General features: G+C 39.5%; 1 protein-coding gene across 9 annotated transcripts in view; it reads left to right on the top strand.

Moving 5' to 3' along the window:
- LOC122563983 (nuclear pore membrane glycoprotein 210-like) overlaps positions 1 to 22418 on the top strand; it is a 178660-nt gene extending 156242 nt beyond the window's left edge. For 6 of the 9 annotated variants that reach the window (XM_043718385.1, XM_043718388.1, XM_043718383.1 and 3 more), the window contains 8 exons: positions 30 to 166; positions 507 to 633; positions 4788 to 4934; positions 5889 to 6142; positions 7048 to 7264; positions 9731 to 9841; positions 13681 to 13749; positions 21581 to 22418. In XM_043718385.1, coding sequence (XP_043574320.1) covers positions 30 to 166; positions 507 to 633; positions 4788 to 4934; positions 5889 to 6142; positions 7048 to 7264; positions 9731 to 9841; positions 13681 to 13749; positions 21581 to 21654 — 1136 coding nt within the window. In that variant the 3' untranslated portion in view covers positions 21655 to 22418. Of the gene's footprint in view, positions 1 to 29; positions 167 to 506; positions 634 to 4787; positions 4935 to 5888; positions 6143 to 7047; positions 7265 to 9730; positions 9842 to 13680; positions 13750 to 21580 lie in introns of those variants that run through there. The other 3 variants (XM_043718384.1, XM_043718389.1, XM_043718391.1) reach the window with 3 other exon arrangements.
- The last annotated feature ends 3182 nt before the right edge of the window (positions 22419 to 25600 follow it).

Below are 25600 nucleotides of genomic sequence, written 5' to 3'. Positions count from 1 at the left end.
TTGAAATCAAAACTGAAGGATTTGTTTAGGTGAACCTGGGAACTGGTATCAGTTATCAAGTGAAGTTCTACAGATTGATCCGGCCACAGGATTGGGAGTTACAAGGAGTACAGGGTCAACCACAGTATATTATGAAATTCCAGGAATTGTGAGAACCTACAGAGAAGTAAGATTTCCATCATTTAATTTTGATGTATTTGATATAATCATGCTTGATAGACTATAAAATTAGTGGAAATATGGTAATATCTTATTTCATTAGTTATGCACAAAATATTATTCCTATGAAGTGAAGAGTTCACCAAAACATAAACAAAGTGGCATTATTTCAGAGATTTTTCTTTCTTTCTGCTACCACTTGTTCATCAAATGGAACTTCACCTTTCTCCTTATTTCCAGTATAATGACCATTATAATCAAAACTTGCAAAAACAAAATTCTAGTATTGAATCCTTATAGCCTTGGTTATGTTGCAAAATGCAATAGTTCTCCTCTTTCTGTTTCAGATCACAATTATTGGTGTAGGAAAAGCCACAGTTTCCTTTCATGGTTTCACTTGTGTAATTGGTCGTCCTAATATTAATGTGTACAGATTTCTTGTGACAACTATGAACAAAGACAGCAGTCTGAGAGGTGAGTGCTCATTGTTTCTAATTACTGGTGGGAAACCATAGTTGTGAAGAGAGATTTAAGACACTTGCTTAACTGCATTTTCTCCAGTAACAATGGAAAATTACAGTGTCAGAATGTAGGAATTTTATCTAGGATATTTTGTTATAAATGTGAATATAGGAATATATATTTGAGGAAAATCTTGATTGCATGATTTCAAATTAGGAACTGAATTATATTTTTGTACCATGGCTCCAATTACTCCCCATTTCATTCTGTTTCACTAGAAGACTGAGATTCATCTTGGCTTCAGTGTGCAATAAAATGAAAAATTCTTGATGTAGGTTTGCTTGCTGAGCTAGAAGGTTCATTTTCAGACCTTTTGTCACCATACCAGGTAACGTCTTCAGTGAGCCTCTAGACGAAGCACTGCTGGTGTTTCCTGCTTTCTATTTATATGTTTGCTTTTCCTTGGGTTGGTGATTTCCAGCTGTCCCTATTTTCCAGCTGTCCCTTTACCTGCAAACATCTGCCCCCCAATAGGTTTTGAAAGTTCTTACCTAATACCGTCAAAATTAGTTTCCCTCCAATTTAGAACTTCAACTTTTAGATCCTGTCTATACTTTTCCATCACTATTTTAAAACTAATAAGATTATGGTTTCTGGCCCCAGAGTGCACCCCCACTAACACCTCAGTCACCTGCCCTTCCTTATTTCCCAAGAGTAGGTCAAGTTTTGTATATTCTCAAGTAGGTATATCCACATACTGAACCAGAAAATTTTCTTGTACACACTTAAATTCCTCTCAATCTAAACCTTTAACACTATGACAGTTCGAGTCTATGATTGGAAAGTTAAAATCCCCTTCCTAAACCACCCTGTTATTCTCATGAATAACTGAAATCTCCTCACGAATTTGTTTCTCAATTTCTCACTGACTATTTGGTGGTCTATAATACAATCCGAATAAGGTGATCATCCCTTTCTGATTTCTCAGTTCCACCCAAATAACTTCCCTGGATATATTCCTGGAAATATATAGGTCACTTCCATCCCAGAAGAGATTCCAACGATCCTAAAACGTGAAAACTTCTACCATACACCAGCTCCTTAGACACGCATTCATCTTCTGTATCTGCTTCTTCCAACCCTCACTAGTTCATAGCACCAGGAGTAATCCTGATATTACTATCCTCAAGGACCTCCTTTTTAAATTCCTGCCTAACTTTCGATATTCTCCCTTCAGAATCTCGTCCTTCTCCCTTCCTATGTTGTTGGTTCCAATGTGTACAATGACCTCCTGCTGGTCCCTCTCCCCTTTGAGAACATTCTGTACCCTCTCTGACACATCCTTGATCCTGGCCCCAGGGAGGCAACACACCATTCTAATTTTTCGGTGCTGGCCACAGAATCGCCTGTCTGTGTCTCTGACTATAGAGTCTCCTATCACATTCGATGGCTTAGAACCAAACGTACCCTTCATTAGAGCCTGCCTTAAACCAGAAACTTGGTTGTTCGTGCTACATTCCCCTGAGAGTCTATCACCCTCTACATTTTCTAAACAGGATACTTGTTTGAAATGGGGATAGCCACAGAAGACTTCTGCACTACCTGCCTACCTCTCCTACTTTTCGTGGCGTTAACCCATCTATGTGACTGTATCTGCATCTTTTCTACCTTCCTATAACTGCCATCCATCACACCCCCTTGCTCTTGTAAATTCCTCACTGCCTCTAATTGTCACTCTAACCAATCCATTTTACGTGATAGGATTCGCAACCAAAGACATTTCCTGCAGACATAATCCTCAGTAACATGAAAACTCTCCCTGAACTCCCACATCCGACAAGATGAGCATATTACTCTACTAAAGGCCATCGTTGCTCCTTCACAATCTACAGACCCAGAAAATAGCACTGTCTTCTTGCTCTAAAACAACACTGCTCCAGGCTTATGGCTTATATTTTTAAAATTTAATCAAAAGACAGATAGCAATAAAACATATAATCAAGAAAGAACTCACTCTACTCACTATTGTAGGTCTACAGCAAGGCTACACTTAAAAACTATTCACTTATCTGTTCCTGTGCTGTGAGCCATCCCACACAGGTTCCTCCAAGATCAGTTGTGAATTTAGTTTTTTGTTAAGTTTTCCTAGATGCACATCTCTTGGTAAATAAGTCCCTTTTCCTGAGACTAAGTTCCCCAGGACTCCTGAATCTGCTCCCAGGTGTCTAATTCCTAATGCAATTCAGTTTTTAACAAACAGTGTCGCTGAGCTGCAGCTGAACTTCCCTTAGCTCCAGTCTTTCTCAGCTGCACCAAGCAAATACTACTTATGGGCTCCCATCACCACCATGACAGCTACACTGAACCATTGGTGGCTTCCAAAGCCTTTTAGCCCAATGCTTTCTCCTCCTCATGAAGCCACCAGTCTTTGGGTCTTCTCCTGAGCCCTAACTTCTTGGTGTCTGCTAACAGCAGCTCCTGTGCTACCTGGAACTACTTTCAACACTTGTAATTCCAAACTACAACTGACTTCTGGCAAACATGCTCCCAGTAAATTGAACCAAGGAACCTTCTTAACTTGCATGTACCTGCCTGACTCTGTGGCTTGTTCCAGATTCTCCTTAACGTGACCATTGAAGTTTACTGAATACCTCAAAGCTAATGTAACTCGGAAAGCTTTCTGAAGTAGCCATATCAGTCTTAAAATGTTAATTCTCTTTCTCTTCCCACAGATCCTATGAGGCCTGCTGAGTTTCTCCAGCATTTCTGGTTTTATTTCAGATTTCCATATCTGCAGTATTTTGTTTTTATATTAGCTCCAGATTCCTCTTGGACTGCTATTATTGCAGGCTGTGCAGACACAACATCTCCAGCTAAGTAAACCCACCCTTTGTTTTATAGTTCCAACTCTTCTATTCTGATTATGTTAAACAAAAAGGAGTAACCTTTGGATTCTGAAGAAGGGACACTGGACCTGAAACCTTAACTCTGATTTTTTTCCATGGATGCTGCCAGGCCTGCTGAATTTTCCCAGCAATTTACATTTTGTTTTTGTTTCTGATATAATCAAGAAACAGGGACTGCAGTTCTTTCAGTTTTGTTGTAACCTTTGGAACTGTCAATTGTTTTGGTTCCTCTGGCAATCGCAAAATTCCAATTTTTAATTACGTTTTAGCTGTTGGCCTCTTAAAGAATCACAACCTAAACCTTCCTAGTACACAAGACTCCCAGAGTGCTTCAGTTACATTTATCCAATTTTCAACAGTTAACTTGAGTGCCTTGTATACTAAAACACATAAACCATGAACTAGATATCTGTAGCACTGAGACCCTTGCTCTGTCTCTTGAGCCGAACCCCAATTTGTGTAAATTAGACAATGTATTGCCATTATGTTTCCTTAAGTGCCTGACTTCATTTTGTATACGTTCACATAAGTAGCATGCGTTATTAGAGTTTCCATCAAGTTATTATGTCCTTTAATCAAATTAAATTTTGATACATTCCAAATTCTCCCAGTTATATACTGCATTTTCAGCATTCAAACTCTACGGTCTTGTGCAAGTTGTTTATAAATGACTGAATCTTAATGTATCATTTTTTGCTTTTTTTTTCTCCAAGAAAGCAAATCTATTCAGATTGGTCAATTGAAGGGAGAGTTCTTCCATTGACATGCTATGAGTGAACCCTTGCAAACAAAACATTTATAATCAGCATGCGTTCCCAACAGAAATGTTTGTTAGATGTTGGCACTAACCTGAAGCAGGGCTCATGCCCGAAACGTCGATTCTCCTGCTCCTTGGATGCTGCCTGACCTGCTGCGCTTTTCCAGCAACACATTTTCAGCTCTGATCTCCAGCATTTGCAGTCCTCATTATCTCCCAGATGTTGGCACTAATCAAACATTACAGTTGAGTTATACTATGCCCAACATCTTTCTTAACATTATGAAAAGTACTTTGAAAGAGTCACTATCCCTCCCTTTCTCCTAGTGCTGAATCACAGGCAGTATCATTTGTCTTGCAACTTAAGGCTGTAGCGCTCCATTATAACATTGCTGTCAGGCTATCTGTATATTTACCTAATAAATGCAGATAAATTATAACTTTGTGTTCATAAAGTCTACTCATATTGAACTGTCTGACATCAGTCTTTTGTATTCATCCAGGAGACTGCAGTTTTGCTCAAGTTAAAGCTATGTCAAAGCTAAACCCTGCATCAAACCTTGCCTGTTCTGTGCGGTTTAGTAATATTGGATTGCAGTTCCTAGCAGTTTCTGTTTTCTCTGTGGTACCAGAATTCATTTCTGATACAGGTAAATGAGTAACATAGCCCTTCTAGAATGTTGTGATCTCTCTTGCTGTTTCATGCAGGCAGTATTTCAAAATATATCTAATTATTTCCATGTTAATCATGATAGCTATAACTAACTGACTTATCAATGCACTGTTTAATATCAAGACATGAAAAAGCTGGTTACATCATGCTCTCACATAGCTACAGATCCTGCAAAGCCACGTTATTTATTAATCTAGATCAATTGAACCCAATACTAATTTTCTGCTGTTACCAGAGACTGTTGAAGGAAATAGAATGCAAAACTTAACTTTATACCAATTCTGGTCATAGAGTCAATTAAATAAAATGCCATAAAAACAGTATCGTGGCAAATGTCTAAGAGATAAGGTTCACTCCACTAATAATCTTCATTAACATTGGAAAAAGATTGCAAAACTCTTCAGTGTAGACGGATATGCATTTCCTGGTATATGAATCGCAGCAATTAGGAAGACAAATGGAATGTCATTTATTGCAAGGGTAATGAAATATCTAAATAGGAAATATTGCACAGAGTTTTAGTGCTACCTCAACTGGATAATGCATACAGTTTTGAACTTCTTACTTACTACTATAATGTAAAGATTCACTTGACTTGTGTTATTCCAAGAAAATGGGGAATGTCTTTTTTGAGCAAGGTTTGGGCCTGTATTCATTGGAGTATAGAAGAATGAGAGGTGACCTTACTGAAACATTCAAATCTTAAGGGATTTTGACAGGTTGGATGCTGAGGATGTTTCTCCTTATGGGAAAGATTAGAACTAGTGGATTCAAAAAATGTTTTAACGTCTTATGACAATATTTTTGAAAAGAAAATAATGAAAATCCAATGTGTCAAAAGAAAATCAGTTTTGACTGAATTAAAAAACTACTAGCTGAATTCTGCAATCGTAAATTTCTGAGTATCTATTATTTTGCTTTCAATTTTTAGGTCATTACAGTTGCACCGTCACAATAAAAGAACTGTCAGACTCGGTACATAAGGAGTTAAGTATAGGCGGAGACACCTATATATCTGTAAAAGCTTCTGTTCTGGGAGGCCATTATGCAGGTCAAGTTGGAAGAACAGAGATTCCTTTCATTCCTGGATTTTTTATGAACCAATCAGTTGTGACTCTTAGTTACAAAGAGCCAACAGTTAACATCACCATTTTTGGTATAGCTAAAGTATTAAATGAACTGGAGGTAAGGAATCAGAGACACAGTTGCATTGAACTTTCAGACTGGAAAGGATTTCCTGAACAAAGTTTTGGGCTTTAGCAGCTATCAAATGCAATGCTACAGTGTCAAATTTATAAGACAGCATGCATGGCCAGTAATTTGCACAGAGCTTCACTGCTGCATCTTGCTAGAAGCATGGCAGAGGTCCATTTATACACGTAACCAAGCTGCTGTATTTCTGATTAGGTGGTTACAGTGGAATAAAAACTAATCTTAGTAAACGCTTATATTCAATTGCATGCATTTTTCTTAAATAAAGGTAATTAGTAGCAAAGCAGTTTTTTTAAAGTATAGTATTTTTAGGAATTCATGAAGTTAAAATCAGAGGAATTTTAGAAATCTTCCAGAATCCTTTTGCAATAAGAACAATTTGTAACAGGAGTGGCGTAGCTAGGGTTTTAGCATACACCAGCCTATTTTTAAAAATGTTTATCTAAGTTATTGTTCCACCGGACAAGCCATGCTTCAATAAATAAATTTCCTCATTGTCTTCCTTTCTTGTGTTGTTTGATCAGTGATTGCTGGGGCATAGTTTCATGAGCTCTGGTCACTTCCTGATATCTATTGTAAATTAACTTGTTCATATGCCAATGTTGACAGGTTCGCAGCTGACCATGATCCTATGTTCATTTGATATCCACATGCATGCATGATCACAGCTATATGGTAATCTGAAGCACAAGCTCTGTCCGTTTTTTTTGTCTTTAACCCATCTTGCCATGAGATCAGTTAGCTTTGCAAAGATCAGAGATGAATGAAAGCTAATTAAGACAAATGTTATGTAAAATATCCTGTGACTTCTGTTTGAGATGTACTTTTGTTTTAAAGTATAAAAGCATTAATGTTACCTTATTTAATTCAATCCTTAGGTTCGATCACAGTCACCTGCGATTGTAGTGAGTAAGCCTGTTAGGTTACATTCATTGCACAATGTTGTTTATTCACTAAGTACTGCGAATCTTAGCCTTCTTCAGCAAGGATTACCATGTACCAATATCAGTGTATCCAGCATCTTGACAAAACAGTCAGTACATGTGACCGTCACAGTTCTGCGGAGTGGAGGCAATGGTGGCACAACAGGCAAGAGTTAGCACAAATAATACAATACTGTCGTTTTCATAACAATATTTGTCAAGTTTCGTTTTTAATTGCATCCTTCCTTTAATATCCAAATCTTACAGTCTCGCAGCTGAAGCTTACTTAAGTAGTCCTTAATAAAAAAAGTGTGCAGTGTCCCACAGTATTCTGTAGCATTAAAATATCTGTCTGAAGGTTTTAAATTACATCAATTGAGGAAGACCAGATGGTATAGTACAAGCATATTAATGCATATGTTCTTCTGTCCTTTGCCTAGGGATTTCATGTTTCCAAGTGCAGGAAGGATAAAATAGAGCAAAGGTTAATCATTAGGTTTTAGTCCACTGTAGCTCTGGGGGTAAATTGAATGGAAGAGGAACAGGTAAACAAAGGATTCTGACCTACTAATCAAATCCCTAAATTAAGATTATTTAGAATTTTACAGCAATCCTCTCCCCATCCATCCTCTTCTACCCCTTGGAGATTTAGAGGGCAGGATTCAGGTCTCTGAGTGTCAAGGAAGCTACAGCAGAGTGTTAATTGCCAAGTGGGCTTGTTAAGGTGGTCCAGCTCTTCAGCATAAATCTTATGCCTTCCTAATCCTTACTGTTTGCATGACTCACTTCCCATCTCCATGCACCTCTCATCTTCACCATTCACCCTGTATCCACAATGTCCTCAGGAGCCATGTAATAATAGTGGGAATCCTTTGAAGTAGGTTTTTTTTATCTCTAACAATCTTATTAGAGTTATCAGTGCAAAACAAAAACATTTATATTCTTAAAAAGATTTGGATTCAATGAAAATAATGTCAGTCCCTTCAGATGGTTATTTTGTTATTAAAATAAACTTCTTTCTGTAAACACCATCGAAAACAGCTAATCATTTAATAATTTCTGTGGCTGTCATCAATCTGTACACGGCTTACTGCTGAGATAAGTGGTTCTGTAGGTTTTTTAATTCAGCCAAGCATTCAAATTGACCCGGCTGTCAATACAAACTGGAGGAAATGAGACCACTGCAAAATTGATTATTTTTCTAAGATGCACCAGATGGTCTATCAATCAAAACAATCCAAGAGCAGAAATTTATCAAACTGAAAGCTGCGGACAAGATCTTACTTTCCAAATGTAAAGGGCTGTGGACATATAAGTCACTTCTGATCATGACAGCAGGGTCCCCAGGTATTGCTTTATTCGGTTTTAATTGTCTAATAATATTTTGCAGAAAAGAAAAATTAATCTAATACATCTCAAAAATTATTCAGTGGTGATCAATTCACAAGGGAGCCTATTATCATTACTTCAGTAAAACACATATAACTCATAATACAGCATCTTATTATTACATTAGAAGAGATCAAGCAATTAACATTCACCTTTTGAAATATTCGCAAGTCCTTAGCAAGCTTCTCCATGGTTCACAAAACTTCTCCAGGGTTTCCAAAATCTGACCAGATGGTCAGAAATACCAGGGAAAAGAAAACATGGATTTTTCAAGGGTTGTCGATGGTGACTTCAGTATCAGAGGGATGTGTGCAGGAACTTGTACTTTGTGCAGAAAAGCTGAAATGGTGTCTTGGATATCAGTGTTACAAGTTTCAGAATAGTCTTGCTTCAGGAAGACTGAAGGAGCAATTCTTCAGTGTTTCCAACAACATTTATAGTTTAAGCACTTAGAGTCATAGAGATGTACAGCATGGAAACAGACCCTTCGGTCCAACCCGTCCATGCCAACCAGATATCCCAACCCAATCTAGTCCCACCTGCCAGCACCCGGCCCATATTCCTCCAAACCCTTCCTATTCATATACCCATCCAAATGCATCTTAAATGTTGCAATTGTACCAGCCTCCATCACTTCCTCTGGCAGCTCATTCCATACATGTAGCACCCTCTTTTATATCTTTCCCCTCTCACCCGAAACCTATGCCCTCTAGTTCTGGACTCCCCAACCCCAAGAAAAAGACTTTGTCTATTTATCCTATCCATGCCCCTCAAAATTTTCTAAACCTCTATAAGGTCATCCCTCAGCCTCCGACGCTCCAGGGAAAACAGCCCCAGCTTGTTCAGCCTCTCCCTATAGCTCAACTTATAAAGATAATTGAAGTAATATTGACACTGGCCAAATTTCTTTTTAATGTTGAATTTGCAGAGTGAGCCTGATAGTAAAACACAAAAGGTTTGCTGTAGATGGCAACTTTTCCTATGCCCCTTAAAATGAGTATTATCTTGAACGTTATTTAATATGCATCTAATTTTGGATTTATTGCTTAGAGTCAGATAAGCTGGTGTAAGATGCATTTTGCCCTATTTCATTTTTAAATGCAATTAAAGTATGTTTCAAATTTATCCCATTTCCATCACCAGAGTGTGATTTAACCAAATATAGGTTGTAACTTACAATCCCATGTAGATCAGTTTAACAAATTTAGCCTAATTGCAATGAAATCCACTTCTCAATTTTGCTTTATAGGAGAATTACCTTTTGAGGAATCCACTTTCTTTGACCAGCTGGTGGAATCCTACCAAGTGTTGATGTTCACCTTATTTGCGGTTTTGGCTACAACTGCTATAATCTTTATTGGTAAGTATCTAAAATTACATAGCCTTTGTTACTGTTTCTTCTCAGAATGTCACACTCAAAGATTAATTAGTTATTTTCAGCATCCAACAGTGTTGGTGTATGGTTAAGTGACAGACTCCCACACTGACCTGGGGTACTGAAAAGCTTTCCACATTTGATCTTTACATCTTGTTTTAACAAACAGGAAAAGTTGCAATTTTGTAAATAATAATGTAATATAGTACTACTTCATCTTAATTTATTTGATAGTTTGTCGCTATCAAAAGAGTAATTGACATTAACATTATCATGACCACAGTCATAACCACAGATCACACTTAGGTGTATTATATTTTAATTACAGTGTGCTTTCTTAAAACAAAAGTCATACAGCCCAAAGTTAACTACAGATATAAATTCAGTAGAGAGATTCCAGAATGTAATACCTGATAGGGTGTCAAAGATGCTTCGAAGGAAGAAAATGAACTACAGGCTGCAGTTGTAATCCCCTGCAAGTATCTCAATTTGTGAACATGATGGTATAAAACAAAAGCAGTGTGGATGAGAAACATTTTTACATTTCCCCCACTTCAAGAATACACAGGCTCGGGGATTAAGAGCAAGTTTCAACCCCAGCCTGTGTATGTTAGTTGACTGGCATCCTAGTGTTTGGACTGGTATGCTGCAAGGATCACCACTTGGAGAGCAATCATTTAAGCACATCTGCAGGTGAAAGTGAAGGAAGACTTTCACAGTGTGTATGCTGGCAATCAACAGCTCTTCATACCAACATCACATTTACTGGTGGCATCTACTGCACTGACTGCAACATCCAGTTATCCACTTTTGATGACCAATTCAAAGAGTAGTCCATCTCTTTTTAACTTTTTTTTAAGACTCACCTTTTATGCATGGGTGTTGCATATTTTTTCTCAAAGCAATTGAGTTCACCAACTCTACATTATCAACAGTGTCCTCCATTTTGATTATACCCTCTGCTTCTGGCTCCATATCTTGTTAACATGGGTTTGCTCCCAGCAGAGCTGTCCTTAAAATCCCTTTTTAACCTCCTGCCTTTCACATTAAAATTATGTCCCCCCATCTTGTTATTGACCCTTTGACTATGGGGAACAGCTGTTTTCTATTCACCTTGTGAATGCCTCTCATAAATCTTATACACCTCACTCAAGATCCCCTATAACCTTCTCTGCTCCAAAGAAAACACCCCAAGCTTATCCAGCCACTGTTCAGAGTTAGAATGCTCCATTCCAGACAACATCCTGGTGAATCTCCTCTGCAGCCCCTAGTCACATCCTTCCTATAGTCCAGAAACCAGAACTGCACACAGCACTCAGCTGTGGCCTAACTAAAGCCCTATAGAGCTCCAGTATAATGTCCTGCTCATATTATCAATGCCTCAGCCAATAAAGGTGAGTGTCTCAAATGTCTTCTTTGCTACCCTTTTGACCTCCCCTGTCACCTTCCAGAATATATGGACAAACACCCAAAGATCGTATGTTCCTATGAGCTTCCTAATATTCTGCTATTCATTGAGTATTCCCTTGTCTTGTTAAGTCTTCCAAAGTATATGACCTCACACTTTTCAGGGTTAAATTCCATCTGCCATTGATCTGAATTTTATGTGTATATCTTCCTGTAGGACTTCCCTGAATACATTTGCAGTACAACTGCTTGACCATACCCTGCCGTTCAACACAATTATGGCTGATCTCATCTCAGCCTCAACTCCATTCCTTGCCTGCTCTTAATTGCCCTTTGACCAATTACTCATGAAAACTATCTCTTTCTTAAATTTACTCAACATCCTGACATCCATCACACTCCGGGGTAGTTTCATGACCCTTTGAGAGAAGTAATTTCTCCCCATCTCTGTTTTAAATCTGTTATTCCTTCTCCTAGAATTATGACCTCTTTCTAGATTGTCCCACAAAAGGAAACATGCTCTCTACATCTACTTTGTCAATCCCCTTTAGCATCTTGTATACCCCAATTAGAGCTCCTCTCATTCTTCTAAACTCGAGAGAGAATAAGCTTAAGCTGCTTCATCTTTCTTCATAAGACAAACCTCTCATCTCTGTAATCAATCTAGTGAATGTCTTCTGAACTTCTTCAGTACTCATTCAGTTAAAGGGACCAAAACTGTAAACAGTACTCCAGATGCAGTCTCACTAATGCACTGTACTATTGCAGCAACACTATCTACCTTTATTCTCTATTCCTTTAGCAATAGATGCTAAAATTCCATTTGCCTTATTACCTGCTGTATCTATATGCTAGGCTTCCTCGGTTCTCTTTCCAACATGCTGTCAAACCTGCTAGTTTCTCCAGCACTTTCTGTTATTATTTCGAAGTCTCATGACTGACCTGTCATTTCAGCCTGTTCCTGCTCCACTGAACGTATTTCTTATTCCTCGACACTGTTTTGTTTTCTCCTGTCATCCAGATTCTTCCAATACTTTACAATGCTTCCACAATTTCCAGTTTCTTCGTCCTTGCTACAACCTCCTCATATGCTCATGCAATCTCTCTACACATCCATTCCCATCAGGGTAGATTGAAGGTTTGCTGCTGCTTCCTTAATTGGGGGCCTGGGCAATCCCATTCATAACCATCATTCTACATCTTGCTGAGCTCGTTCTCACTTTGGACAATTTCTCCTTCAACTTGCCTCATGTTCTCCAAGTAATAGGTGTGGCTGTGCGTAACTGCATGGGTCCACGTACTGCCTGTCCCTTTGTGGGGGGTGTGGAACATTTCTTCTTCGAGTCCTATTCTTCCCCTTTATTCATTCATGGAATATGGGCGTTGCTGTCATAGGTAGTGGGAAGTTGCCCTCTACAACTGTTGCAATCCATGTAGGGAAGGAATACCAGGGAATGGATTACATCATTAATGCTGCTTCCTGCTCACCTGAAAATGGACAAATTAACCAACTTTTTTCATTTTCCATCCCTTTCTCACTTTCACCTTGTCCATTCTGACTCTTCTCTCTCTTGACCTCTCTGTTTCTACATCCAGAAGTAGAGAGTCCACCTTCATCCATTAAAGACCTATTGACTCCAACAGTTACCTTGACTACACTTCCTCAAATCTTGCTTCCTGCAAGGACTCCTTTTTATTTTCCCAGCTTCTCCATCTCCATCATATTTGTTCCAATAATGCCACCTTTCACAGGAGTGCTTTCAACATGCGAGTCAAATCAGGATCCCGCCCCCTCCCTGTCCTCTCTCCTAGCCTTCAGCTGTGTCTGATTCACTTTCCCACACTTCTACCCTCACTCCACTTCTCTCCCCTGAAGCAATAAGGTTCCCCCGCCCTCATTTTTTGAACACAGAGAGTTCCTACTTGAACTGGAGAAGAGACTAGGGAGACTGCTTCTCTAATGTGGAAAGAGATATGAGGAATTCATCTCTTTTCTGATTCTTATATACTTCATGCATTATCCATCAAGAGCAACATTATGAAATGCCAGGAAGTAATTAAATATACATCCTGTTATTAAACAATGATGAGAATATTTAAAATGAGAAATATGCAGTAATTCAGTGCTGTAGATTGTTGAAGCAATCAATGTATTTTAGTTTCTATAAACTCTCCAGAATTCCTACCTTTTTGAGATTTTATTGTTTTTGTTTAGATTTTCACATATAATATTGGGAACTGCAAACAAATACTTATACTGTAGTAATATAGGTTTCAAGGATTTTCTTTTCTAAAGATACAGAACTTTAAATGATGCTTTGCAATGCTGGTCTACAATGCATTAAAATAAAAATAATAGGAAACTAATGGACCTTAGTAGGGAAATAAGTATAACTACAATTTATTTTGTCTTGCAGCTTATAATGCCTTCTTGACAAGGATACAGACTATCCCTGTAATTTATGTTTCTACAACACCACAGACAGGTAAGTCTAGAAAGCTTCAGCAGAAACTATAGTGATGTTATTTATTGCTGTGGCTTCAGCCAAACTGATTGAGTAAATTTACTTGTCACTCTGTAGGTTGTTGTACAAGGGAGTAGATTTTAACCAATTGTGCTTATACTTATATATAATACATATTATATATGAGATAAGTAGAGAATTCCTTACGCAAAGAATGGTGAGCCTCTGGAAGCGTGTGAAATTCTCAGCCACAGAAAATGGTTGAGGCCAAAACAATGAATGTTTTCAAGAAGGAGTTAGATATAGTTCTTAGGGTTAAAGGGATCAAAGGTTATGAGGACAAAGCGGAACTAGGTACTGATTTGGATAATCATTCATGACCAAATTGAAAAGCAGAGTAGACTCAAAGGCCTGAATGTCCTATTGCTCCTACTTTCCATGTTTCTATGTGTTTGTGCCATGTATTCTGCACAATAGCAGTTTTATTCCTGGTTCGAGGGATGAGAAATTTCCAACATTGACAGAATTCTGACTTTTTTATTTTTCTTTCCACCTTGTGGCTGGCCTAGGGAAACTGACCCTCAGAATGCTGTTCCAAATGCATGCTGCACTTCCAAACATTTCCCTTGCCCGAACACTTATAACAGTATCATTACTCAGCCTCTTCAATTACTCACCATTTATTGCTAGTACCACTACTGTTCCCTTGCATTACTAACTACTCAGTTTCCAAATACTTACTGCTATAATTATACAAATCGCAAATCATTCTTGCTGTTGAACCAGAGAAGAAACCAAGAGTAGGAAATATAATAAATAAACAAATAGAACGATGAAATGAAAACCATCAACAGAACATTTAAAGTTTGTGCGAAGATTTGTAGCTCGGGTGCTCGTTGTTGTGGTTCTGTTTGCCGAGCTGGAAGTTTTTGTTGCAAACGTTTCGTCCCCTGGCTAGGCGACATCATCAGTGCTTGGGAGCCTCCTGCGAAGCGCTTCTTTGATGTTTCCTCCGGTGTTTATAGTGGTCTGTCCCTGCCGCTTCCGGTTGTCAGTTTCAGCTGTCCGCTGTAGTGGTTGGTATCTTGGGTCCAGGTCGATGTGTTTGTTGATGGAGTTTGTGGATGAATGCCATGCCTCTAGGAATTCCCTGGCTGTTCTCTGTCTGGCTTGCCCTATGATAGAACATTTAAAAGTACCAATCAAAATATTCACAATTAGTTCCAAAATTGATGTAAATATTTCAAAATTAGTTTGGTACCTTAAACTCAGGGTGGAAATAAGTTACTTAAACTTAGTGCATTGTATGTTCTAAGTCTCCATTATTAATTAAATGATCAAACTCATCCGTATAACAATTTGTGTCCAAAGATATCTTTTGGTGTAGAATATGTTGGTTTGTGGTTTTCCTAAAGCCATCATTCTAACATTTAAAGGCTGAGTAAGTGTGGGCTGAGGAATAGAGGACACAAGAGAACAAAATTTATGGGGATATGTGGAGAGAGGGAAAGTTGTAAGTCAAATATCAGCTGGTTGGGAAGAGGACTGTGTGCCTGCCGGGTGGGGAAAGTATTCACCAATTCTTCTTTCACTGGGGATACTGAGAGCCAGGCTGAAACATAATTGTGTAAAATGATATTTTACACGAATATACTTTAAAAACAAGTTTTCATTTTTTTATTGTGTATTATCATGATATCTGAACTTTAAGATTAACGTACTATAAGTTGTTATGCTGCTTTATTTCAGTTTTGTGTTTGTTGGCATCTGGGCCAAGTTAATTATCAAATTTTTATATTCAAAAACTATGGCCATTGCTGGCAAAGGCAGTTTTTGTTCCCATCCCCAATAGTCGTCAAGAGGGCAGTACTGAGCTAAATCAGGATCAGTGGAATGGACAAAAACCTTGGATAGGGTGGAAAAACAGTGAAGAGAGAAGCTTGTCTTGTTCATGTCACTAGGAGACATTCCTAAAGGTGTCCAGGATGCCCAGAAGAGGTCACACTTGGAAATGTTGGGGAGGTAATAAAGTATTGATTTTGAATTTTAGTAGAGCAGGAAATAACCAAGCTGCAGAGCCTTTATAGTTCTAAAAAAAAACAGAAGATTAATCTTTGCTGCATTCAACTGCCATTACAAGAGATACTGTGGTACGGTAGTATTCTAGCAGCAAGCCAAACTTGGCTAGCACAGCATGCATTCTTGTTGTGTGTAGTAAAGGGGTTGAGATCATGAGAAGTGTATGGCTGTTTGTACTAACGTCTTTCAATCATGGTAAGAGACCTCCGTTGAGGAGGAGGGCCTGAACAGCACCCAAAGAGAGGCACCAAGAACATAATGGGGAATGGACAAGAAGAATGCAAAGAGGCAAGAACCACCCTCTTATTCTCAGAGGGTGTTACCCTCTAGAGACTCTATCATCTGAGGCATGCTTCCTGTAAAGTTTTAAGAAGCAGTGTCACTGAAGGAAATGCCTCTCCAAAGTAGAGGCCACTGAGTTATATGCCAAGATGGAGATTCTTAGTCCATTGAGAAGTGTAGGCGGCATTGAAGTTTACCTTAGTTCTGAATTTGTTTTTCAAAGGATCATCCCAGGATTTCCTGCAGAGATCTGTCGGGTTTCGTATTCTGTAGCTTGTGTCAAGCTGGTCACCAGTGTTTTAAGAGTGCCAGCCAATATGTATGGTTTTGCACTGATCCAGACAATCAAATTGAGAGGAGAAAGTGAGGACTGGAGATCAGAGCTGAAAATGTGTTGCTGGAAAAGCGCAGCAGGTCAGGCAGCATCCAAGGAGCAGGAGAATCGACGTTTCGGGCATGGGGCTTGTGCCCGAAATGTCGATTCTCCTGCTCCTTGGATGCTGCCTGACCTGCTGCACTTTTCCAGGAACACATTTTCAGCTCCAATCAGATTGAGAGACCAACACAATCTGAAGCCAGTCTTGCTGACTACAATAGACCTTCATGTTTATCATGAAGACTCCCCCAGACCGGTTAGTAGGCTTTGTTAGCAGAAAGGTTTCCAAACACTAAATACTCGACTGGCTTGTGTCTGCACAAAATGGATCTGATCCCATGTGACTATCACAACACTTATCTCAGGTGCCCAAACCTCTTTGATTTCTCACGTACCTGCGGGGTTAAGTGCTGGGTTCTCCTGCATTCACTGTAATCAAGAACAGATTAACCGATTGTTCATCTAATTTCCTGTTTGTGACGCTTTGTGATGTGGAAATTGGTTGTCCCATTTATCACAGTGATTGAACATATACTAAATGTCTTCACAACAAAATATTTAAGTTGAAGACTGAGCAAAGTGCTCTAATAAATTAAGGATTTTTTTTTTTACTTTCCACTTTCTTTAACATCATTTTGAGTTGGAATAATCCTCAGATCAACATCAAACAGAGAGATGGACTCAGCGCTTTCTATCACTCCACTGGTTATGTTGCTTTTTTTTTGTTTCCTAAAATTAACAAAGTGAAAAGTATCAACTATTATGATCTTTTTAAAATGCACACAGATGAACTAAGTGCTGAAATTTAAAATGGAGAAGTACAATTGGACATTAAAATTACTTGAACAATGTGGCATGATATATTTGCATAATGTTGAAAAATGTCTCCAGTAATAAAAGAACCAAAATAATTGATTTTGTTAAAAGATCAATTGATAGCGGAGTGATTTCAATATGACAGTTAAAGGGTTAAGTTAATGTGAACAACAATAAGCATGGATCATTTAATTTTTATATCGAGGTTTCATTTGGTTTTTGACAGATTTATTTTATCAAAAATGGAATCTGTGATTTTGGAGAAGATTTGTAGCTCAGGTTGTAAGTTTGCTCAATGAGCTGGTAGATTTGTTCTCAGATATTTCATCACCATGCTATGTAGCATCATCAGTGAGCCTCTGGTGAAGCACTGGTGTGCTAGCCTGCTTGCTCTTTATGTGTCTTGGTCTATTGCGGTGGGTGATATCACTTCCGGTTATTTTTCTGAGAGGATGATAAATCGATATGTTTGTTAATGGAGTTCCGGTTTGAATGCCAGGCTCCCTAGGAATTCCCATGCGTGGCTTTGTTTATCCTATCCCAGGATGGATGTATTGTTCCAGTCGAACTGGTGTCCCTCTTCATCTGTGTATGGATACTCGTGATAGTTGGTCATGTCTTTTGGTGGCTAGTTGGTGCTCATGTTTCCTGGTGACTAGTTTCCTGCCCATTTGCCCAGTGTAATGTTTGTTGCAGTCCTTGCAGAGTATTTTGTATATGACGTTTGTTCTGCTGGTTGTTGGTACGGGGTCCTTTAAATTCATCAGGAGTTGTTTCAGTGTGGTGGTAGGTTTGTGGGCTACCATGACGCCTAGGGGTCACAGTAGTCTGGTCGTCATCTCTGAGATGTCTTTAATGTATGGCAGTGTGGCTAGAGTCTTTTTGTGGACATGTTGTGTCTTCTTATTTAGGTTTGTTGTGTAGAAATCTGCGGTCTGCGCTTATTGTGTACCCAATGTTCCTGAATACGTTGTATGAGTGTTTTTCCTCGGCTTCTCATAGTTCCTGGGTGATGCAGTTTGTTGTGGCTTGTTTAAATAATGTCCTGATGCAGGTCCATAAGGGAGTGTTGGGATGGTTGCTCAGTTGGACTGTTGAGTATCTGGTCATTGTGTGTGGCTTTCCTGTAAATGTTGGTCTGCAGCTCTCCATTGGCATTTTTTTTCCACTGTGACATCTAGGAAGGGGAGTCTGCTGTTGTCCTCTTCCTCTTTGGTGAACTTCATTCTGGTGAGGATGTTGTTTATGTGTTTGTGGGCTTCATCTAACTTGTTGCGTTTCATGGTAACAAAGGTGTCATCCATATAGCGGACCCAAAGCTTGGGCTGGATTGTGGGAAGGGATGTTCATTCTGCCCTCTGATAACTGCTTCTGCTAAAAATCCTGATATTGGTGATCCCATAGGCATGCCATTGATTTGTTTGTAGGTCTTGAAGTTGAAGGTGACATGGGTTGTGAGGCACAGGTCTACTACTTTGAGGATGCTGTCCTTGCTGATGGATTTGGTACTGTTGGGTGTTTGTGTCCTTGGTACATCTAGCAGTGAGGCCAGTGTTTGTTTGGTTAAGGTGATGTTTATTGATGCAAATAGGGCCGTAACATCAAAGGAAACCACGACCTCGTCGTCCTCTTCCTTGGCCTATTTGATCTTAAGGAATTTACTTGGGAGGAATCAAATGAGAATTGTGTCAAACGAGGTACTCCTACGTTTTTAATACATCATTTCCACAAGGTGATTGATAGTTTGGGATCGCTTTACACCAGATATAAGAGAAATATGTCAGCTAATTACCAAGGAATTCCAGATCCTGTATACTAGAACATAGAACAGTGTAATACAGAGAAAGGCCCTTCAGCTCACCATGTCTCTGCCGACCATGATGTAATTCTATGAGGAGAAAGTGAGGTCTGCAGATGCTGGAGATCAGAGATGGAAATGTGTTGCTGGAAAAGCGCAGCAGGTCAGGCAGCATCTAGGGAATAGGAGAATCGACGTTTCGGGCATTAGCCCTTCTTCAGGAATGAGGAAAGTTGGTCCAGCAGGCTAAGATAAAAGATAGGGAGGAGGGACTTGGGGGAGGGGCGCGGAAAATCAATTCTAACCAATCCTATTTGTATGCATGTGGTCTATATCCCTCATGTCTATCTAAATGTCTCTTAAATGTTGTTTTTGTATTTGCTTCTACTGGAAAAATTTATGTTTTTAGTGTCTTATCACATAATTGAGATCCTCCATTATTTCACTTGTTTTGAAGTCACAGAGATGTACAGTACGGAAACAGACCCTTCAGTCCAATTTGTCCATGCGGACCAGATATCCTAAATTAATTTAGCCCCATTTGACAGCACTTGGCCCATATCCCTCTAAACACTTGCTATTCAAAAACTCATCCAGAAGCCTTTTAAATGTTGCCTCTGGCAGCTCATTCCATACACGCACCACCCTCTGCATGAAAATGTTGCCCCTTGGGTCCCTTTTGATTCTTTCACCGCTCACCCTAAACCTATGCACTCTAGTTCTGGACTGCCCCACCTTGTCTATTTATCCCATCCATACCAATCATGATTTTATAAACTTCTATAAAGTCACCCGTCAGTAAAAATGCAACAGTCCAATTTTGTACTGCAAGATCGTGCAAACATAAATTAGATGTTTTTCTCCAGTGGTATTGGTTGAGAGACAAATATTGTTGAAGACAGCAGGAGAACTCTTACTATTCATGTGGAAAGGAACTTGATTTAATGCTTTTTCTTAACAGAAAAAAAAATGTCTTAACAATGCAACATTCCCTCAGTGGTGCGTTGAAATACCAACTTAATAAACTTGGAAGTTACAACTTTCTGAGACAGAGAAGAAATAGCTTCAAATTGATCTGAACTGATTCTAGATTAGAGTGGTGCTGGAAAAGCACAGTAGTTCAGGCAGCATCCAAGGAGCAGGAAAATCGACGTTTCGGGCAAAAGCCCTTCATCAGGAATAGAGGCAGAGTGCCTGCAGGGTGGAGAGTTAAATGAGAGGGGGGTGGGGAGAAAGTAGCATAGAGTACAATAGGTGAGTGGGGTGGAGATGGAGGTGATAGGTCAGGGAGGAGGATGGGGGAAGGTAGCAAAGAGTACAATGGGTGAATGGGGATGAAGGTGATAGGTCAGAGAGGAGAGTGGAGTGGATAGGTGGAAAGGAAGATAGACAGGTAGGACTAGTCATGGGGACAGTGCTGAGCTGGAAGTTTGGATCTGGGGTGAGGTGGGGGAAGGAGAAATGAGGAAACTAGTGAAGTCCACATTGATGCCCCAGGGTTGAAGTGTTCCGAGGCGGAAGATGAGGCGTTCTTCCTCCAGGCCTCAGGTGGTGAGGGAGCAGCGGTGAGGGAGGCCCAGGACCTCCATGTCCTCGGCTGAGTGGAAGGGGGAGTTGAAATATTGGGCCACAGGACGGTGTGGTTGATTAATGTGGGTGTCCCAGAGATGTTCCCTAAAGCGCTCTGCTAGGAGGCGTCCAGTCTCCCCAATGTAGAGGAGACCGCATCGGGAGCAACGGATACAATAAATGATCTGAACTGACCCTTGATATAAAATGTAGATGTATAACTAATTGATCTTATTGGTTTGTACAGGGAATGAAGACTAATTGAAGTATTCTGATGACGTTGGTTTAGAATGCTTGCTGCTTTGTGTTTTCGCAGCCCAAAATAGCCAAAGCAGTGGACCTATAAGGCAACACTTGGAGCCTTTTAAAAAAATATATAACTTTTATTTAAAAAAAAGGATTTGCCTAAATGTGGAGCTAGGAGTACGAGTAGTACATTGAAATTAATAACCATTGCTTGCCTTTCTCCTGATCACCAACATTGCATCTGCCCTGATTCATCCTGATATTAATGGCATTCTCGTCAACTAACAGTTATCCTCTTATGGACTGGTGCACTGCCTTTGACATTATGACTGGCTTCTTTAAGACTAGAGGAATACTTTTCTGAGGTCCTTGTGCACAATAGTTTGTTGTGGTAGTCTTTTTCTCACTGTGTTTGGGGAAGCATTTGGCTGTGAACCAATTTCTATCTAAATGCAGTTATAGCATGATGTGTTTATATAAACAGTTTACATTATAGAATAGGTTATAGAAACTTATGATGGAGAATTCAATAGCAGTGGAAGTGAATGTAAGGTTTTTAAAATTTTAAATATGAATAGACTAAGTAAACAAAGAACATAGTAGTCAGGAACAGTATTAATGTCAAAAAATGAATGAGCTGATCAAAGAAAAATTATTATGTTTAACATTTTCTCTTTGATCTACAGGTTACAATTCAACAACACCATGCAGTAATCCCCGAAGGCGATATCTGCAGTCCTGGCTGTGGAGTGTACGCTAACAAGTACTTAGGGGAAGGCAGTGCAGGCTGTGTTTAGCAGTAAAAATTATTTACTAAATGTGGCTGTATTTTTGTCAGTTGTGTTTAAGGATCTAGCAAAATGGAGCAACCAATTCAATCTTGTTCGCATTGAGTAGCTTTTTTAGTAGCAGACGTTTGAATTATGACACTTGACTGCATTTAAGACAGCTATGTTAAAAATTTTAACTTCAGGATATGGTGAAATATACCATTAGTTTTTCGTGTAACTCATAGGAATTATCCCATTAATATCTCATCACTATACCAAATTTCTGAAGGAAAGTGTATATTAGTGTGATTTCTGTGGATTTCAAGACAATAATTGGTGTGTGCTGTAGAGAATGTCATTTACATTCAAAAGCAATCAGCAAAACATATTTTACATAGCACTCACTATTATTACATTTTAAATCAAACTTATAGTTGATTACACTACATGAGTTGCTAATGAACAATCATCGTACCCTCTACAGAGAAACAGAATAATATTAATACAACAAATTGTGGTTCACTGTTGCATCTTGTAATTTAGACATATACAGTTTGACAAAAAAAAACTGGTTTAGCTTTGTTCTGTTTGTTGAATGCATTCTACATCTGTCTTTAGGTTGGTGAGTGCAAGTTGTGTAATACACATACTCCTAACATGCCTGCTTTTTTTCAGATATTAGCATTATAAAATTTTGTCTTGTAAAACAGAGAGAATTGAATTTTGATTGTTATAAAGCTCATGCATTTTTAAATTTTCTGTACATAGTTTAAGATTACAATTATATGTTTTAAGTCTAATAAACGTAAAAAGGAAATTTGCAAGGTCTGTTTTTACATTTAAAATTTGCAATATAGTAACTTAAATTTTTGAATTCTGACTTCAGATATAAATAGTTCATTTACAATTCACATGCTAATCTACATTATGGGACTTTCATATATCAAATAACACTAATTAGAATTAGATTTTATTGTAATGTACTCTAATACAGGGATATGTGAGTGCAGTGAAAAGTGTACAAAGTCACTATTTTAGATATAAAGGTGCCCAGGTACAAACTCTTGGGTACAGATTAGAAAAATAAACAAACAAAGTCAAAAGTTCAGCATTACAGTCCTTCTAAAGGAGTGCAAGAGAAAAAAAGCAGATGGAGCAGACACGAGTATGCTGGGCTTCACCTCGAGGCCAGGAGTCCACGCTGGCTCAATCCACCACCAATGATGCTATCCAAGGATGGGACGTACGTAGAAAGGGGGATAAACACAAGAAAAGGGAAAAAAAGGAATGAAACAGACAGAGCAGAGGAGCTCCAGCTCAGGGCCCTACTCCATTGCCATCTTGAATATTATTTCCATATCCAGCAAATACTGCTGAAAATCAGCCTGATTGTCAAAAAGAACTTACGAACTTGACAGTCTATCAAAATATTTTAAATTATCACTTAATGGTGACTATCCACTATTCTACTTATGTATTTATTATAAGAGTCTTATTACTTATGGGTATTGGCTTTTGTTTTCCTACTGGTTCAGTTCCAGCTATGAAAATGAGAGCCTTCAGGTTTGGCTTCAAAAGAAAACACTGTTACCACTCAAGAATTGTATGTGCTACTTAGTATATTCCTATGCCGAATGTGTTTCAATACAAACATTTAATTGAAGTAGCCATTGGATTTACTTTCCTCATTTGTACTCCATTTCATCTCAAATTATTGACTTTGGTGTTGGGATGAAATCCATACGTTGCCATTCAGTAGTTCATCCAACTAGACATTTAGCTGTCAGGACAGTGATAACACACTTACTTCTGAGTTTGAGGTTAAATGTTCAGGTCTCACTCCAGGACTTGAGCACAATAATGTAGGCTGACATTCCAGTATAGAACTGAGGGAGTTCTGCATTGTTGAAGAAGTGAACTTTTGGATGAGATGTTAAATGCTGTTTTATCAGTCTCTCTAATATGTTATTTGTAGGTATTGCTGACCATTGGATGTTACAGCTATGAAATCTCAGATGCACTCATAGTGAAAGCAAGAAAATTCAGATCCTATTAGTCCTCCACATCAATTTTAGTGATTGAAAGATTCCACCCTTCCAGACTTCAAAGGCACTATTTTCTCATGTGATGACTTCCAAGTATCAGTCCAATATTTTCTAAGTTGTTCAGAAAGGAACTTGTCATGGTTGGATAACTCAAGGTTGAGTCACAACTAAATTGACAGGCCATGTGCATGTTACTGTTGAGTTACGGATTGGCCTGATGACAAAACTCATGGTCTTCCACAGCCTCTCCAATTTATATTTCTATTCAGAGATATTCAGGTGTTTGTTACAGCTACTATTGTAAGAGTAATTTACAGGAGCATCATAAAGGAAGCATTTTGCTTCAGTCAACTTGCTTTTTCTTTACACAGATTGATTAAGTTTTTTTAGATTAGATTAGATTCCCTACAGTGTGGAAACAGGCCCTTCGGCCCAACAGGTCCACACTGACCCTCTGAAGAGTAACCCACCCAGATCCGTTTCCCTACATTTACTCCTGACTAATGCACCTGACACTATGGGCAATTTTCCATGGCCAATCGACCCTAACCTGCACATCTTTTGGATTGTAGGAGGAAACTCAACAGACACAAGGGGGAGAATGTGCAAACTCCACAGACCGAGGTTAGAATCGAACCCGGGTCCCTGGCGCCGTGAGGCAGCAGTGCTAACCACTGAGCCACTGTGTCGTCCATTTCATTCCCTCTCTCCCTGTCTTTGTCCCTCTCTCTCTCGTTCTCTCTCTCTGTCTATCTCTCACCCTCTCTCCATGTCTCTCTCTCTCTCCATCTCTCACCCTCGCTCAGTCCCTCTCTCTATCTCTCTCCCTGTCTCTCTCTCTCTCTCTCTCGTTCCCTCTTTCCCTGTCTCTCCCCCTCTCTCGTTCTCTCTCTCCCTCCTGGTCTCTCTCTCTCTCTCTCTGTCTCTCTTTCTTCCTCTCTCTCGTTCTCTCACTTGCTGTCCAGTGCAATTTTCTCATGTCTGCGCCCATCCTCTGCCATGCTCCTGACTGGTTGCTGATTTGGGGGCGAATGGGGATGGGGACAGTGCATCTTCATCCAACGGGAAGAAAGACAGGCAGAGACCACTCTGCCCCTCTTTGAGGGATAGTTATTTGGACGGAAATGATGTGCATGGATATGGGGAAACACTCAATACAAGCTCAAGGAATAGCACCTCATCTGTCACTTTTGTAATACAATCCTCTGGTCATGTACCTGTCCAAGTGTCTTTTAAATGTAATTGTATTCTGCTACCCTGGGGAAAAGGTCTTGGCTATTCACCTTAGTATGCACCTCATGATTTTATAAACCTCAGCCTGCTGTGCTCCAGTGGTAAAGGTCTCAGCCTAGCCAACCTCTTCCCCATAACTCAAACTCTCCAGTCTCAGCAACAGCCCTGTGAATCCCCTTTGCACCCCTCCCAGTCTAACAACATCCTTCCAATAATAGGACAACCAGAATTGTGCACAGTACGATGGTCCCGCCAGTGTCCTGCACAGCTACAACAACACATTCCAACTCCTGGATTCAACGCTCTGACCAATGAAGTCAAACACCTTGTTCACATATTTGGGCTGAAGGCATTTGGACCAATATATGGATAAGAAAGGTTTGGAAAGATATGGACAAAGTGCAGGGAAATGGGGTTAGCGTGGAAGGACATTTTGGTCGGCATGGACCAGTTTGGGCCAAAGGGCATGTCTCTGTGCTGTAGGACTCGATGACTCTCCGATTGTGAGACACAATTGCCCATGCACAAAGCCACGTTGACCACCCCCAACCAATCCCCGCCCCTCCAAACGCATGCAGATCCAGTATCCCAGAAACCATTCCAACAACCTACCCGACACCAGTCCGCAGTCCCCAGGCTCCTCCCCGCAGCACCCTCC

This window comes from Chiloscyllium plagiosum, chromosome 28, assembly GCF_004010195.1.
Source record: "Chiloscyllium plagiosum isolate BGI_BamShark_2017 chromosome 28, ASM401019v2, whole genome shotgun sequence".
Classification (NCBI taxonomy): domain Eukaryota; kingdom Metazoa; phylum Chordata; class Chondrichthyes; order Orectolobiformes; family Hemiscylliidae; genus Chiloscyllium; species Chiloscyllium plagiosum.
Note: the sequence above shows the minus strand (reverse complement) of the source record. Positions and strands in the feature narration are given on the sequence as shown.